The sequence below is a fragment of the Passer domesticus genome, chromosome 2, assembly GCF_036417665.1.
Source record: "Passer domesticus isolate bPasDom1 chromosome 2, bPasDom1.hap1, whole genome shotgun sequence".
NCBI lineage: Eukaryota > Metazoa > Chordata > Aves > Passeriformes > Passeridae > Passer > Passer domesticus.
Window position 1 is genome coordinate 19,573,311 of NC_087475.1, and position 17,777 is coordinate 19,591,087.

A 17,777-nucleotide genomic window follows, 5' to 3' on the forward strand; every position below is an offset into this window, starting at 1 on the left:
TGCCTTTTCTGAAAGCTCAGGCTGCCCAAGGCTACCTCAGTATCAGGACTGACTGGTTTACAACAGGTTAAAATTGTTTGCTCAAAGCAAAGGTTCCCAGCAGTATTGGTTTTGAAAGTGAGTTACCATCAGGGGAGACAGAAGGCACCCTGAAATAGCTGAAATAAGATGGAGCTATTTTCCAAGTTCTCCAGGATCAGCACTGCAACTGTGTCCCTTCTGCTTGCCCCTTCCTCATGGGCAGATAAGACAGAGTAGCCACAGACATGATTCCTTCTATTCTCTGAGGGATGATGAGGAGAAGTGACAAGGCAGTAATGCTGGAAGTGATGGAGCACAGCATTGGAGAAAGGGGTGGCAAATCATAGAACTGGCAGGCTCAGAGGAAGTTTGGCACCTGTAAGTGGGATATCCTCAAATCCTGCTTCTTGGTGATGACATTGCCAGCCTTTTTTCATATTTCATGTAGGCAATCCTGCCATGGTTTATGAAGTCATCTTCAGGCAAGAGCACTGAGGGAGTACTGGAAGAGCCCCTGCAGGACAACATGGAACTCAGATGCTGCTGGACCCAAACAAACCACACAGCAGGAAAGCAGCTCCATGTGAAATAAAGGCTTAAGATTACGGCAGGCAAGCTACTGTAACATAGCTCACATTAGAAATGCATGCATGTCAATTTATGGAGTTTTAAAGACCAAGACACATATTTTTTTCATTTATTTTAGACCTTGATACTGCATTTATGACAACTGTGCATGATATATCTATCTGTGAGGACTACTATTCAATAGAGATTATTTTGATTCTAATGTCATGAACTGCACTTGAAATGGATTGATTTCTTGTGTCCCTCTATGTATGTATATTTATCTATGCAAGACACCTATATGCAATAGGAATGTATTTTGTATAGCGTGTATATATTGTAGATTATCTATATAGTTGCAGATACATCATAGCACAAATGTTTTTACTTGTTTAACAAAGTCCAGAGCCCTGCCTTTTACAGTGGTGCAGGCTTCCACTTCCAGCCTTGTGACCTTCTTCCCTGGTTGCTCTGGAGCCTGTCCTGGAGCCAGATTTTCCCTTTGCTTTCACACCACTGTTCTCTGAACCTTACTCCTGCAAGCCTTGGTGGGATCAGGGGTCTCTTCAGAGCTGAGCGACAGTGGCACATGCCTCATTCTTGCCTTCCCTAAAAAGTCACTCTAGAAGTGAAGTGTTGATGTGTGCCACTGCCACCAGTACACCCTGCTCCAACCCCTGCTTGTGGATTTAGTTAATGCCAATTCATGAGGCAAGCAGCCATCACCTCTCATTGAGTGGATCACATCTTCATTACCCATCACCTCGTTCTCAGGCCCTGAAGGTTCTGTGACCCCAGAAGAAAACCCAGATAAATATTTTTTTTTCCTCCCTCCCATCCTCAAGGTTCCTGGGCACAAGGTGACTACTCCCCTCCTTTCTGTCTTGGAGGGTCCCAGGCCCCCATGGAAGAGGGAGGCGAAGTGCAGAAGCCCATGGTCTAGAGATCCAACCAGTTATGAGGCATAAGGGGGGACCTGAACCAGAGCTGCTGCTGGACAGACAGTGAAACCCATCAACCTCCAGTAGCCGGGATACTTCTGCCATTGTTTGCATCCTCTGAGGATGGAGGGAGTGACTTCTTCTTTTATATGTTTTGAGAGTCTTATTATAGTTGCTATATTGATAGAGCAAAGCATGGACTAAGATTTGACTTGAGATCTGCACAGGGTTCAAGTCATTAAATTTATTATAAATTCTGTATTGCACTACTTACAGCTTGTACAATGTTAATTTGTTTTGTAGAAATCCCATGGCATTTTAATAATAATGATTGATGTGCTATACTAATGACAATATCCTATCAAAAATGCTTTCATTGCAACCACAATATAGCACCATCATCATTTTGCCAAAGACTAGCTCTTCCCTTAGTGTCAGATGAAAGCCATCCACTATGAATCCTGCTAATAAGAGCAAATATCTATGTGTGGGGACATGCTTGGGGGCACAACATGTAATCTGAGCAGGGAATTCAGCAAGTCTCTATGATTTGCCTATTCTGTACAATTTCTTTTATTTTTTGCCTTCTTTTACATTTTCTTACAAGTACAGCTCAGCACAGGCCTACAAAAGTCAGACATGAGTATCCACAATCACACCTCATTTGTCACCACAACCATACTGGGTCTGGCTGGGATGGGCCCCGTTTTTCCACAGCAGCCCTGTGGTACCCTGGTACAGATTGGTGACCAAAGCAGTGTGGATTACACACCAGCATGATGCCTGTGGGGGAACTTGCAGAGCCTCAAGGCCTTCTCCACTCCTCACGCTGGTGAGCAGGCTGTGGGTGAGCCAGAGTCTGGGAGGGGGCACAGCTACAATTATGGAGCTCAGCTGACTAAAGGCATAACTCATGCCATTAAGGTTCTATGTGCAGCAATAAAACTGGGGAGGAGTGGCAGGATGTGGGTTTAGCTAAAGCAGCCATCACTCAGAGGCTAGCTGGGCTCTGGTCTGCTGCCAGGAGGTGGTGAGTGATCACTTCTGCATCATTTGCCTTTTTCTTTTTCCCTTAACTTATTAGCCTGGCGTTATCTCTGCCCAGGAGCTTTATCTGCAGAGAAGAGCCACTCTGAACCTGCCCTCCCGATGCTCCCCCCAGCCCGGATGGGTGGGCCTTGGCTGCCAGACAGAGGCAGCTGCCACTCAGCGCAGGAGAGACCACAGAGCACCAGCACTGACAACACACACCTGACAAACGACTGCGAGAGGGACCTCTACAGTGAAACACACCCAGGTTTCACTCCCCATAGTCACTGCCTCAGAAACAGCCTCTGAATGTTTGACATTTAAAACCCCTGGGAGTCTATGACAAAAGCTTCGAGCAAAGCTCGAAACATCAAATACTCTTACAAAAAAATCCAAAAATGTGTACTTGCACTAGGCAGTGGAATGATTAAAAGTAAGGCTTACAGACTAAATGTGCTAAATCCTCCAATTTCTGTTATGCAGTGGGGTATAGTTTCAGTTATCTCAAAAGAATGCTGCAGAGACAGGAATGTTTCCCACCAGGCTGAACTGACAGGTCTTCAGACCACAATCCAGGCATACACATACAGTAAGATTAGTTCTGCAATTTTACTTCTGCTCTTTCCCCTATCTCATCAAATGCAGTTGAGTGGGTTTGCCTCCAACATTCTGAGAAATGCAAATTTCAACTGCTCATGAAATGCAGCTCAGACTTTCAAGGAAATTTAAACATTGTGTCCCTTCTGTCAGACCATAAAAAAAAGAGAAGGATGATCTTATTATGAAGATGTTTACCAGTCTGGTGTGATTAACAGTTCATCCTTTTGTTCAAGACAGCTGGAGCATGATTTACAAACAAGGTTTGACAGTCAGTGTTCTATTTGACTTGTTTTAATATTTCTCTATTTGACTTGTGCAGGCCACAATCTGCATAAGAAGAGTTTCAAAAGAATAGAAGCCCAAGCAACATCTTGGCACAAGTAATTTTGAAGCTTTATTTACAGTACTTGTGCACAGGGAAGGCAAATAATTCAGCACTTTATTTGAAACAAAGATCTGATATATAAAGCAACTGAACTGATACAGTGCATTAAATGCCTTTAGTGTAGTGCTCATGTGTAAACTTTGGCATAATTGTGGCCCCAGTCTTCGGGGTTATTAACAACTTAACTGCAAAGTAATGTGGGTTAAATGATCTTGCTTTTAAGAAATATCTTTACCAAATAAAACAATACTGTTGATCCATTGTGTTACTGTGTTATAACATAGTTATAGGCTCGTCAGGAAGGATAGGCAGTGCAGGAAGTGAGGGGATGGCTCTTTATATGAGGGAGGGGTTGGTGACGATGTGGTCAAGAGTCTCTGGAAAGGATGAAGATGCGTGTTGTTGTGGGAGTATGCTATCAACCACCCATCTGGACCATGACTCTAAGGAATTATTCCAAAAGCAATTAAGAAAATATCTCTAGGTAAGCTGTCCTTGTCCTTAGGGGTGATCTTAACTTCCTACACCTCAATTTAGAACATTATACAATGGACACAAGCAGTCTTGTACCATGTTGAAGATGATTTCTTGGTGGAGATATTAAGGGAACCAACGAGGGAACATGCCCACCTAGATTTGTTGGGCAAAGTGGTGATTGGTGACTGTCTCAGTCACAATGAGCACAAAGTATTTGAACTTCAAATCATTGTTTAAAAACACAACCATAAGAAATCACAGCATAATAAAATAATTAAGGTTGGAAAGACTTTAAGATTATCAAATCAAATCATCAACCAAGCACCATGACCATATTCAGCATTAAAACATATCACATGCCAGATCCATGTGTTTTTTAAACAATGGCGGGGATGTTGACTTTACCACTTCCCTGGGTAGTCTGTTCCATTGCTTGACAACCTTTTCCATGATTTTTTTCCCTAATATCTAATGTAAACCTTCTCTGGTGCAACTCCACTCCATTTTATTTCATCCTGTCACTTTCTACATGAGAGAGAAGACTGAGTCTCACTGAGAACAACCTCCTTTCGGGTGGTGTCCCTGAGCCGCCTTTTCTCCTCCTAAACAATGCTATGGAGAATTATGTAAAAGGCTTTACTAAACTCTAGAGAGACAACATCCACAGCCTTTCCCTCATCCACTAAGCAGGTCATTTTGTCACAGAAAGAGACCAGGCAGGTCAAGGAAGACCTACCTTTCATAAACCCATGCCAGCTGGACCTTATACCCTGATTTTCCTGTACTTCCTGCGTGATGCCATTCAAGATGATCGGCTCCATGACCTTCACTGGCACTGATGTCAGGCTGACAAGCCTTCAGTTCCCCAGATGCTCCTTCCAATGTTAAAATAAAATAAAAACATCCACTCTTCTAAACAGGCCCTGATCCATCTCCTGCTTCTGTTGTAAATCAATAACACCACTATGATAATTTGGAGGAAAAAAATCCTTACTGCCTGTAATATTATATAAGCATTAGTTTTCTTGTTTATTTTTGTGTTCTTGTCTGTCTGCCTGCCTACTAAACTAAATAAAAAAGGGACTATTTAAAGAAAGGAACAGACAGAAGACCTAGGCAAGGAACTGCCAGAGGGAGCTGAGATCACAGAATCATAGAATGGTTTGGGTTGGAAGGGATCTGGAATATATCTAGTTCTTTGTCTCTTTGGTTTAACTGAATTTCTCCACCTGCCTTGTACCTCTCCCACTGCCCACCTACTGTCCTCTCCTTCTTGCACCCATGCACAAGGAATCCCTTTATCTTGTAACTCCTTTTTACCTACAGTCTACAAGATCTTCTGAACTCATATCTCCACTTCAGTCACATACATACTTCAAGTCTCTTCAGATTTGTGAGCTTTTTGATTGTGCAACAATGGGAGAGTTCCTGTACTAGACCCAAGCCCTGACATTAGTCCCAACAGAATTTGCTTTTCCCAGTTTCCCCACTCAGACAGAAGTGGTAGACTCAGAAGGTGTAAGCCTAAGATGAAAAGATAAAAAATCTTTTATTTTCCCAACTCCTGAGATCAAAGAATGACCTTTTCTAAAGCTATTTCTGGACACAAATGTGTCAGTGACTTCTTTTCTTGATTTTCATAAATATAGCAAATAAACTATACCTTTTTATTAAAATCCCATTTATTCCATCAGTGTCTGAACAGCAGCAACCTTAGGCAAGGCACAACAACTACATCATTCTGTGTACTTAGCATGTTGACCAAGTGTCTAACCCACACTTGACCCAACCGCAGGAGATGTGATTTTCTGTAACAGTGACTTCCAGGGGGTAGTGCATAATTTCTTGCTGCACACTAAAAAGTGCCAAGCAAGGTGCATGTGTATAACAACAATATTTAAGGAAAATGGGAGAACTAAACAGTTTCTTGGAGAAGCTTGTTGTAAGCCAGAGAATTGTTCATAGCTATGGCATTTTTCAGGCACTGCCAGAAGTAGGGCTGAGACTGAGGATTAGTTGGCCATTCCAGGACTGAACTTCTGCACAGCCTCTTCCTCAGACGGACGTAGCGGGACTTCTGCAAAACCTTCTCAAGAAATATCAAGATAATGACATCCATCTTTTCATCCAGAAGCCGCTGATGAGCCATATAAAATGTTGTCTTGAAGCGGCCACTTTTAATGTACCTGTTGGTCAGCACAAATATGGTCTTTTTGCTCAGCTGAATGCTCTGGGAAAGGTTGTCAAAGACTGGCTGTCCTGGGAGCCAGTCCCTTCCTTCCAGGCATAAATTGAACTGCCTGGCTTTTTGGTTTTCCAGCCTTTCAACCAGCTCTTGCAGCACCCACTCGTTCACAGCTGGGTCTTCGCTGTCGTAGGCAATAAAGGCATCGTAGCAAGCAGCAGGTGAAGGCAAGCGCCGATAGCCCTTCAGCCGGGCAGTGCAGTAATGGTAGCTGTACCACACATCCCAGAAGTAGAGATGGCTCATCACTGTGAACACCATTAAGGCAAGGACGGCTGAAGATGACAGAGCATACAGAATAAAATATGATGTATCCAGCTCACAGGTGTAGAGATCCAAGAAAACCACGCTCCTCCCCTTATGTGCTCCTGGGCCAGCACAGGTGACATCAGTGGCCAGAAGAGGAATGGTCACCTGTGTCTGATTGATCCACCAGACAAACCACACAGCCTCACAGTTACACTTAAAAGGATTGCCGTGCAAAAGCAGCACCTTCAAGTTGTTAATGACATTTTCAGGGAAGCTAGATTTCTTAATTATTTCAATCTTGTTTGAGCTGAGGTCCAGGTACCTCAGTTTAAAAGCACCTCTGAGAAAATATTTAGTCAATCTCTGAATGCGATTGTTTCGGAGCATCAGTTCTTGGAGAGATGAAGTGCAATTGGACAGTTCTCGGGGAACATTAGTCAGAAGGTTATTGCTCAAGTCCAGAGTCACTAGGTTCTTCAGAGAGGGGAGGTTTCCCCAGATAAAACTCTTCAGTCGATTATTGGTTAAGTTGAGGATCTTGAGACTGGGAGGCATTTCTTCAAAAACACCAGGAGGCAAAAAACTGAGTGAGTTGAAGGAAATATCCAGTTCTTCCAGGCTGGTCAGATTCTTGAAGAAGGACAAGTATCTAGCATTGCCATCCATCCATAAAGCATCTAAACGATTTCCTCTGAATTCTAAAATTCGAAGAGATTGACTTTCCATTCCCGTATCAATAGTGGTAGAAATGTCATTGTCATTCATCATCAGCTTCCTCAAATGGACGAGATTTTTCAGAAAACTAAGCACATGAGTAATACCTTCTGCCAGAAAATAATATTTGTTATTGCTCAGATCTAGAATTTCTAAAAGTTTTAGTTCTTTGAAGGCAGTTTGGTATAGCAAATCAACCCTGTTGTTAGAAAAATCCAGATATTTCAATTCAGACAAGTAAGAGAATTCACTTCCATTTAAAGTTTGACTTATAGCATTACCTGACAAATTGAGACATTTGAGGGAGCTAAGTCCCTGGAAGTCTGCGGAGTTAACAAAAAATACATTGTTTCTGCTTAAATCCAGAGTTTTTCCGTAGTTAAGGCAATCTTCCTTAACTAAAGATTGGTAGGAAGAAGCCTCTATGTCTTTCGAACGGCAACTTCGCCCATACACATCATACCTGAAATAATGCATCTCTTGTTGTACTTGTCTGTTGTACTGCTCAACTGAAACACCAGGATTAGAGCAAAATCCACAGAAATTGCTGTCCCCTGAAGAAGGAGAAATTTTATTCACGGAGAGGTCAATGAACTTAAGAGCTGGGAATTCTTCAAACACTGTCATGTCTGCAACTTTAATAAAATTTGTCCCAAGATCCAACATGGTTAGATTCCGAAGATGGAGCAGTGGATTTAGATCTTTTGCCCTCAGTTCTTTAAAGACATAACCCCTGATCCTCAGGGTTTCCAGGTTAGAGAGGGAGGAAAATGTTGTGGAAAGATTCAAGAAGGGAGAATACACCTTCAGCTCAAAGTTAAAAGACAGATCAAGCTGCATAAGGCTGGGGAGAAATGTCAAGAACTGAGCATCTCCAATCTCTCTCACAAGGAAATTTTGGGAGAGGTCAAGTTCTTTGAGATTCTTGATGTTTTTAAACCAACTGCTAGGTATGCTCTGAAGGGAGTTACTGTGGAGCCGCAAAATCCTTAAATTTTCCAAGGAGTCAAAAGCCTTTGAATGTATGTGAATCGAGCTCTTGGGACAGGGAATGCAAGGATATGGGGCATTGTAGCAACGCGGACAATTGCCACTTAGGTCGAGAATTTCTAGGTTGGGAAGGCCACTTAAATCCTGTTCTTGAATCTCTTGAATCCTGTTGTTGTAAATATACAATTCCTTTAAAGTAGATGACAAATTGGGTGGGACTCGTGTTAGGTTGTTGGACTTCAGGGATAGGATTGTTAACTTTTTCAGTCCCAGGAAGGCTGTTTCCTCAATTTCAAATGAAACATTGCATGGGTTGCGGTAGTAACAGTTCTGTCCAAGATACAATACCTCTATGTTTCCTAGCTCTGAGAAGCTGGCTTTATGGATAGAAAAGATATGGTTTGCTTCCAGGCTCAGCAAGGTTAAAGTAGCAGGAAGGCCTTGGGGTATTCCTGCCAGCTGGTTTGCATCCAAATACAATGACTTCAATCTTGTCAGGGCAGCAAAACTGCCATTCTCAATTTTCAGTGGGCTGGTGCACAAATTATCTTTGGGCCCCATTTTGAGAGGCACACAGTTGCATCTGAAGTCAATCTCCTGGAGGTTTTCAAGATGATAAAAGGATGTTGGGTGGATGTGGGGAATATGGTTAATGCTCAGCGTAAGGTTGGTAGCATTTCCTGGGATCCCTCTGGGGATTTCTGTAAGGCGCCGGTCAGTGCAGTCCACTGTCACAGTATCTTCAGAAGGTTTGACATCACAGGGTAAAGTTTTGGGAAACCAAGCCCCTGACAGCAGCAGTGGGAATATGAAGAGCAAGATAAATGGCAATGCATTTGACATCTTTGCACAAGGTACCTAAAACCAAGGAGAAATGGAGGTATTAGTTTTAATGCAATCAGAATATTTCATCTATACACTGGGTCTGGCCAACTTTACATCTAAATTCTGTTTTTTGTCTCACATTGACCAAGAATAGATGTGGAAGTAGGATTAGAAGTTTCCGAAGTCATATGTTGGTTTTTCCCCTCAAATGCTTTTTTATTATCTCCAAGAATTCTTGTACTAATTTAAATACCACTCTCTAAAAAATGAGTTCTTAAAAAAAATATCACCTGTAAAAGTGAAAAGGGGTGAATAAAGTCTATGTCTCTGTGAACATTCTCTTTTAAGGGAAAATAAGAGGTATTAGACATCCTGCAGATTGCCATTGTATAATAGCAGAGATGAGCACAGCTACATTTTCAAATCGTATGCAAGATGGATAAAATCTATATTCATTTAAAAGCTTGTGTAAGCTTTCAAAACTTCACTAACAGTTGACTGAGTTCCTAATTCAAATTTAACATTATCATAAGTACTCTTCCTCTAGTAAGTGTCAGAATGGATGTAGAGTTGACTTAAGCCAGTCAATGTCTTTATTTCCATTAAGTTTAATACCAGTTTGCATTTTCACTGCTCAATAAGGGAAGAAGGATAGAAAAACAATGTATCAATGTGAGGTGGGCACATGAAAATCAAAGGCAAGTTTAACATTGGGCATGTTCCATAAAAGACAAATAATCGGACTTCATAACCAGAGCCAAAATCCCACAGGCATGTTAAGAAGCTTCTCTGTCTGTCAAATTTTTGCTGACTTCATAGATTTGTGTGTATTATGGAAAAAGTTTTTAATGTTTCACAACTTACTAGTTACTTTCTCAGCAGCAGTCAGTGTCAAGGAAACTCTGGCTGGCAGGCTGCCAGTCTTGGATTGTGTGGCACAGGCAGAGGGGCCCTGACCATCTTGCTGCCTTGCCGAGCATCTTAACCGCTTGTGTCTGGTACTGGTCAAGAGTTTTAAAGACAAGACACCCCAAGAAAATCAACAGCCTCATTTCTCCTTTGAAAACTCAGTGGTGGAGGCTTGCATGGCACGCATCAAGGGCTCTTAAAAAATGAGGATTGGTTCCGTGTGGCATAATGTTGATTAAATGTCAAAACCTAGTTAAGCAGGTGAAAATTGGACGATTAGGTTAAATGTTCAAGATGCATGGAAATGTTTTTATCTCTTTAGCTGGGACACAAGAACATATAGAGACCTGCCAAGCACTCTGTGTGAGCCCTCTTGACTGCTGCCAAAGCTGTGCCTTGCAGGTGACATGGACTTGGAGGTGAAGTGAGGCTTCCTGTTGTTCACCCTGTTTACTTTAAGCACTGTGTCCCCTGTACAAATTTGTGGTTTTTTGTTACCTTAGAGGACTATGCTGATCTATCTCTGCATCTGTGTATCTGTCTGGAATAGCACTCTGGTTACTTGCAGGGCAGCAAATGTGAGAGAAGCCAGATCACGTCTCACACAGCACTGCACTTCTGCTACCTTGACTCAACATCCAAATGGCATCACTTTGATAATTCCTTCAGTCATCTTTGGAATTACAGAGCCCCAGTATAGAAGGAAAAATGTAAAAGTCCACTGCAGACCTTGACTTCAGTGTAACCTGATATAGTGACACGGTGCTACAGTGCTATCACAGTTTCTTTGCCCATTCCCTGGTAGTGCTGCAGTGCTTTCTTCTTTTCCACAGATCCTCTGGGAAAAGACAAGGTAGCTAAATACCATAGCTGGCAGCCATGGCTGTCATTCATACAATTATTCAGGGAACACTCATATGGACTAACCGGGCCATGCCTGTGTATTCATATTTTATTATCTCCAACTCTTGTGTTTTCATTTGCTAGGTATCAAATTAACCATCATTTGGCTTATTGGAATTCACTTAGGAAACCCACCCAGAGTTCACTGGCTAAGAGAGTTCACCAGTGTTTTCAGTACAGTCTAGCCAATCCATTTTAGAGCAGGATTAAGTTTTTTGATCTCCTGATGTAGAAAAGCACTTGGATAAAAATGATAAATGAGAATAATCAGAGTAAGTGGGGAGTGAATTTGGAAAAGATAAAAGGCATTAATTTCCTCTCACCACTCAAGCTTTTCAGTAGAATCCTTTTTTCTCCAGTAATGTGGTCAGGGATGTGGGAAGGAGAAGGAAGGACTCTGCCACTGTTATTAAATTATATGGAAAATGGAAGGTCTTTCTTAGAGTGACAAGAGACACTGCCAAAGAAAAATCTGGATATATTATTGAAAAAATTTGCCTTCCTTAATTCTTTCCCAGGGGACACAGCACATTATACATGTAAAGGATGTTAGGAGACTAAAGGAATACCAAAGAATGCCTATGCTACCATGGTCTGTAATGTCCCAGCAGCTGCCTGTGTCCATTTCCTGCATTAGCAGACCGATGGACCCAGAGTTAGTCTGGTTACCCAAGGCAAATGCCCATGGAGTACAGCAGCACTGAAATTCGAGTGGGAGAGAGAGAGAGGCCTCTCTGCAGGAACTGCTGGGTTTGAGGATTGAGGGAGAGCTGCCTGAGTACACACCAAGCAGAGATTAATGCTGCACATTTAGGTGCCTGAAATTAGGTGCTGTGAGTCTGGGATTTGAAAGTCTTCATTGAATATATTTTGAATATGCTTCTTAAGAAAAGACTCTTGAGTCTTTTACAATCCTCAGGTTTTCAACTCTCACATATTTCAGTATTTTTAGGAATCTAAAAGTTGTTGCAGAGCCAGCCTAGCTACTACCATCTTTGTGCTTCATTTCTTTGTATATTCTTCCCTTTCCTGATAATCTTTTTAATGCATTAGCTATTTGAACTGCAAAGACACACATTCTGGTGCTGTATCTGGCTATTTATGTGTGTGAAACTTCACGTCCCCTATAGTACCAGAACAAACAAAAAGACTTCTAAATAAGAGCAAAAAGCAATGCTGTCTTGTGCAACGTCTTTGCAAAGAGAGAAAGAGAGGCCTGCTTAAAAGTATGGGAGCTGTTCTTTTCTTTGAGATCTACACTTGGCTTTATAAGAAGTTTGAAATTAATTAATCTACTGATCTTAACTGGCATGTGCATAAAACTCTTAATGATTTAAGGTATTCTTCAAATATTCAGCAACAGTACAGCTATGTGTTTCTGAAGGAAGGTTTTCTGTAGATGTTCCACATGCATTTTAGGTTATGACAGGAGGAAAGGGTAAAGAAAAATAAACACCTAAGAACTTCGAGCATTTTGATAAGACATTCATTGCTCATTCTGTAGCACTGCTGTACAATGAGTTTTAATGCAAATTAATACTTTCCTTGCTGGTCATGATGCATTGCAATTTCTAACCATAACAGTAAACCATACCATTTAGAAAACAGAAAAGCAGAATACATTCATAAAAGTCTTGTACAACAGTTCCAGTCAAAGAACTGTTACCTAAGAGTAATTTTAAAATGAAAGTTTAACATACCATTTTCTGCGTGCTTCCAGGTCTGGCAGATTTGGTGCTCAAAGAGACTATAAAACAGAGCAGAAGAAAATAGCATCAAAGTGGTTTCCAGTGGTTCAGCTGAGGTGCAGAAGAAAAGGTAACATGACATAACTCACTCACGACAACAGCAGAAATCACTACTCTATCACTATTTTTCACCTTGACTGCAGCTTGAGAAATAATTGAATGTGAAACGACTGCTGCATTCTACTTCCTCAAACATTTGTACTTTAAACAACAGCACCTCAGCTGCTGCTCCACCCCCACGGAAATAACTGAGTACTCTTATTTTTCCCCCTTTAAACAAATTCTTACGTTACTCATATATCCATGTGCTTTTATTCTCATATGCTGCAATTTGCATAGAAGACTATGCTACTTTTGAACAGAGTTTTAATTTCAAACTGTGTTTTACCTAGATACAGTGCCACACCATAAAGAACAGTGAAAAGTCTAACATCCAAGCTATGGGGAATTCCAAAAGACAACTGTGAAATATTTGGCCATAAAGTTTAAGATCAATCAGCAAGGAGAAAAATGTGTTACATAAGCATAAGTCAGTCACTTCAGACTAAACTAAATTTGAAGAAGCTCAAGTTCCTCCTTTCCCCCTCCCCCACTTTTTAGCGTAAGCTGCATGAAAAGAGAGACAGAAGTTGGTTATTGATGTTAACAATAGTTCAGTTTTAAAAGTTTAGTCATTCTTCTTATTATTTGGTGTCCACTACTGATGAAAATAGTTTCAAGAACAGGGACGGTTCTAAGTTGAACACTCTATGGAAGAAATGTCTATTAAGTGAATGGGACTGTGGGGAAGGGAAACAAGCCCAATAAGGACAAAAAAGATAGTGGCAAGGGCACAGGAAATGGCATAGAGCAAGGTCAAAACTGTGTGGGAGAGTGTAGAAGGGCCAAAGCTTAAAACTACATGCATAGACACATGCTGATGACAATCCAGCATTTCACATGACATGGTTTCTTTCAGACATTTTCATACTTACAAGCCTCCATGTTCACCAGAACAGACTGCTTTGATTTTTAGGATGTTTATTAGGGGGAGTTTGTGGGTTTTTTTCATGCCTTCCTTCTCCACGTATTTTTCTTTACATTTGCAATTGCAATTTATAATTTCTCTGACTATGGTGGAGCTGAGAAATTAATTTCAGGTGGTAGGAACTTGAAGATAAACAGGGAAAGAATTTGTAATCATACTTTCAAATTGCCTGTATTTAGTGTCTGGGTCATATAGACATAAACAGGGAAGTTGTACAGCATCACTGCCATTTCAATTGAGTCCTAGAAAAGGGCCTATTAATTCCCAAATATATTAATTCAGGACTATATTTCTCACCTTTGTGCCTGAATATTAGAAGTAATGCAATGCAGAATAATTCTTCTTCTCTTTACTGATAACTGGATTTTGCTTTTCAAAAAACACTAAAGTTTTCATTGGTTACTCCATAACTAATGCAAAAATCTTACTAAAATCCTGCTGTGTGTTTAAAGACCATTCAAGATATTTCTGGTAGGAGGAACACCTTCACTCTATACTAGCAAACACTACACTAGCTATTCTGCTCTGGATATTTCACTGTGTATGTCACAACAAAAGAAAGTTAGCTTCCACTCATATTATTGACCCTATAGCACAGATAATGTGCTTAGCTAATTATGGAAGAAGAGAGTCATTTGACACAAGCTGGACTGTGTTGATTTCTCCGAGTACCCAGCCATGTCCCTGCTATGCAACACTAGAACATGAGATGCTTAATATCTACTTGTTTGGGTTGCAGGTGGGTTTCTTAATACATGTCCAATCACCCAAACCAGTAATTTTTTGCAGGTGCACCGGGTCTTTGGAAATCTTCCTTGCAATCTAAACCCACAAACTTCAGATATTTTAATACCTAGGCAGGCACTCAGCATTTTATTTTGAAATAAGGCTGATTCTTCTTTATATCAGAAACTTGCTGTTATCCATCTAAGAGCACAGGAGTTTCAATTCTGTATAGAGTGAAACTGCAGGTTTAGCTAAACATTAATAGAAACACAGAGCATGCTTTTGCTGCTTTTTTATCCTTAAACCTATGAAATGTGGAAAGCAAAATACAGCAATATATCCCTTCAAAAGTGGTGAAAGTAAATGCACTGCGGTTCAGAACTCCAGAATATAGTTTGATTTTTGGAGGCACACGGAGTTACTGGTTTACTGATTTTAAAAGTTCAGTTTCCCTCAGAAGTTGCACATAATCTCTTGCCTCCTCTGAAACACAAATTAACCAAAAACCAAAAAAGTACTTCCTACTACATCACATATTAGGGGAGGACCCACTGGTAAAAGCAAATATTGGTGCTGCTGTGAGTGAAGAATGTAATTTAAAATAAAACAGGAACCTGTAATTGCTTTAGTCCTTCATCTGTGAGTTTTGTCATCAGTTGGCTTGTAATCAGATTGGTGAATTCACACTTCCTTTTTTCCCCCTTTGTCTTCTAAAAGGAAACTTAAAGCAACTTGCTTTAACTTATTTATCAAAATCAGGATTCCACTGTGTTCATCTTCAATCTGGGTAGTTTATTTGCAGTCCTAAGGTCTTGCAGCAATGCCTTCTTTCTAAAGTTCTGACCCTCATTTCAAGAATGAGGATACAACCCCATCTACTCATGGTTAATACAACATTCAGTGTAACATTGCACAGTTTGCCCATGGAATTATTCAAGAAAAGCAGTTATCTTGCTCATTTTTTCAGATACATAAGTTGACTCTTCTAACTGATGTAGACAGATGTACAAAAAGAACCAAAAAGAGAAATGGGTGGCAAAATTGAGGAAATGATAACAAAATCACTTGCAGATGCCTTAAAGTTTCTGTACGTATGATCTGTGTATACAGTATAAGATCCTTGCTGATAGCTGTTGCAAAAATGTATTTGCAGGCACTAAAACTAACCAAAACAATGAACAGAAAACAGCATTGGAGGAGACTGGCCTATACCAAGAGCAGAGGAAGAACTCAGGGTCTTGGTGAGCATGGAGAAAATGACAAGGTCTAAAGACCAAATAGAAATTAAGCTGGCTACTGCAGAAAAAGATAATAAAGTATTCCTATAAAAGCATTAACAACCAAAGAAGGGCTAAGGAAATCTTTATCTCAGTTCAGTTTTGGACCCTTCATACAAGAAAGATATTGAGGTTTAACTCCCCACAGTCCAATACCTCAGCACCAGACTCTTAGCATTTGACATTTAAAACCCCTGGGAGTCTATGACAAGAGCTTCCAGCAAAGCTGCAAACATCAGATACACTTACCAAGAAATAAAAAAATGTGTATGTGTACTAGGGCAGTAGAACAATTCAATATAAAATTTATGTACAAATATGAGCTAAATCCTTCAACTTCTGCAATACAATGTGGTAATTTTTTTGTTATCTAAAAAGAATGCTGCAGAGACAGGAATGTTTCCCACCAGGCTGAACTGACAGATCTTCAGACCAGAATCCAGGCAAGGACCAGGGAGCACAGAGAATTAAACACCAAAGCCTTCACCATTTTCTGTTCCCATGGCTTTAAATTCTGTCAAAATGGAGGCAATTTTCACAGAGCTGTTGGAAGTCACCTGTAACTCTTCAGAAGCATTTTGGGTGCACAAGCTACAGCACATACAGTAAGATTAGTTCTGCAATTTTCCTTCTGCTCTTTCCCCCATCTCATCCTGTTAAATGCAGTTGAGTGGGTTTGCTTCCAATAATCTGATGCATAAAGCAAGTGAATTGATCCAGTGCATTAATTGTATTGTATGCCTTTTGTGTAGTATTTGGGTGTAAACTTGGTATAATTACATAGCCCCAGACTTGGGGTCTAAGAACCTAATTGTAAAATAATGTGATTATCTGATATTACATTTAAAAAATTTCTTTACCAAACACTGTAAATTCATTTCCACTGTTATAACATAATTCTGAAAATTCAACTCTAATGAGGAACTTGTCTGAGAATAAGCAGCTGAAGTGAATACTCACCACAAGAGTTTATATACTCTATTTTTGTATTCATCACTGAAAGCTGTACAGGTGAAATTCTGCTTTACAGAATTGCTTCACAGAAGCAATAGAAAGTTACCGGGTTAAAAAAAAAAAAAAAATTAGATTTATTCTCAGAGAAAAAAAAAAAAAATCCTTTCTGACAACTGTCTTAACTGGACTGAAAAAAATCACTTTATAATACATCATTGTATTATGATAAATATATCCCCAAATAAGCAAGATTGGATGAAATAAGGGTTTTTTATGCAGCACTATAGCAAGGAAGCTATAGTGCTGCATAAAAGCAGCACTACAGCTTCCTTGCTGTAGTGCTACAAGTGCACATAGTGCACTTGCACTATGTAGATGTGCTATAGTGCACACCTCTCAAGTATGGCAATGCTTTTGTAATTAAAAACTGCAATTTCAGGTAGGAGATTTGAGTTCCTGTGATCTAGGTGCAGGGATAGTATTTTAATACACATTACTCTTGTAATAGAAAGACTGAAAACAGTTCATAATAGGATTCAAAGACATAATTACAAAATTATAACTTTGAGTCCCAACCCCCCCACCCTAATCCATTACTGACTGCATTACCCATATTTAACCATAAGCCATCCCACATTACAACAGGAAAAATTGTTTTCATAATGACTTTAATTTTTTAATGTTAAAGCATTCAAGATTAGTTACTGTGCCCCAGTTCACTCACTGCACAGTCAAGCAATGTGGTATTTTGTGACAGAAATTTGGAGAAGATGCATTGACTGTGCAGTTTGAAAAACCCTGTATTTTTAGACACTTTTCAACCATGGTACAGACCAGTCTGTGTAAGTGTGTTTAATTTTCTGTTTGGACTTGGCACAATAAATCTTTACAATATTAACAGGAAATCTTTAATAAATTTTTTTCTATCATCACAATCAGGGAATATCTAAAACTACAGAGAAAAAATGAAATTTACACCAAACTGCTCATGATTAAATCTTAGTCATTGTTTAGACAAGTGATATTAATAATACTAGGAATACCTAAACATCAATCTTACAAGATAGCAACTTTACAGAATAGATGTTAAGCAAACAATTTAATATGAAGAGAGTTTTACAAAAGAAAACAGCAGCCCCAAATATCTTGTGGGAAAAAAAGTGAACATTAAGTGAATCAAACAGGTCATA

General features: G+C 40.0%; 1 protein-coding gene and 2 long non-coding RNA genes across 4 annotated transcripts in view; 2 read left to right on the top strand and 1 right to left on the bottom strand.

Annotated features, from left to right (window-relative positions):
* The window catches only part of LOC135293477 (uncharacterized), a 37,375-nt gene extending 36,586 nt beyond the window's left edge, over positions 1-789 (top strand). Inside the window, exon 3 of the long non-coding RNA XR_010355593.1 lies at positions 470-789. This is a non-coding gene — a long non-coding RNA (uncharacterized LOC135293477). The remainder of the gene's footprint in view (positions 1-469) is intronic.
* A 108-nt stretch (positions 790-897) lies between these two features.
* Positions 898-16,819, top strand: LOC135293480 (uncharacterized). The gene is made up of 3 exons (XR_010355594.1): positions 898-2,559; positions 12,576-12,673; positions 15,510-16,819. It is a non-coding gene; the product is annotated as an uncharacterized LOC135293480 (long non-coding RNA).
* Positions 3,621-13,285, bottom strand: TLR7 (toll like receptor 7). 2 transcript variants are annotated; one of them, XM_064407694.1, is made up of 3 exons: positions 12,693-13,285; positions 12,556-12,602; positions 3,621-9,076 (listed from the first exon to the last, which is right to left on the bottom strand). In XM_064407694.1, the coding sequence occupies exons 2-3, from the start codon at positions 12,556-12,558 to the stop codon at positions 5,936-5,938; spliced, it is 3,144 nt and encodes a 1,047-aa protein (XP_064263764.1). In that variant the 5' UTR covers positions 12,559-12,602; positions 12,693-13,285; the 3' UTR covers positions 3,621-5,935. The 2 variants fall into 2 exon arrangements, with proteins under 2 accessions (XP_064263764.1, XP_064263763.1); XM_064407693.1 differs by lacking the exon at positions 12,693-13,285 and having other exon boundaries at positions 12,556-12,691.
* Positions 16,820-17,777: the final 958 nt, after the last annotated feature.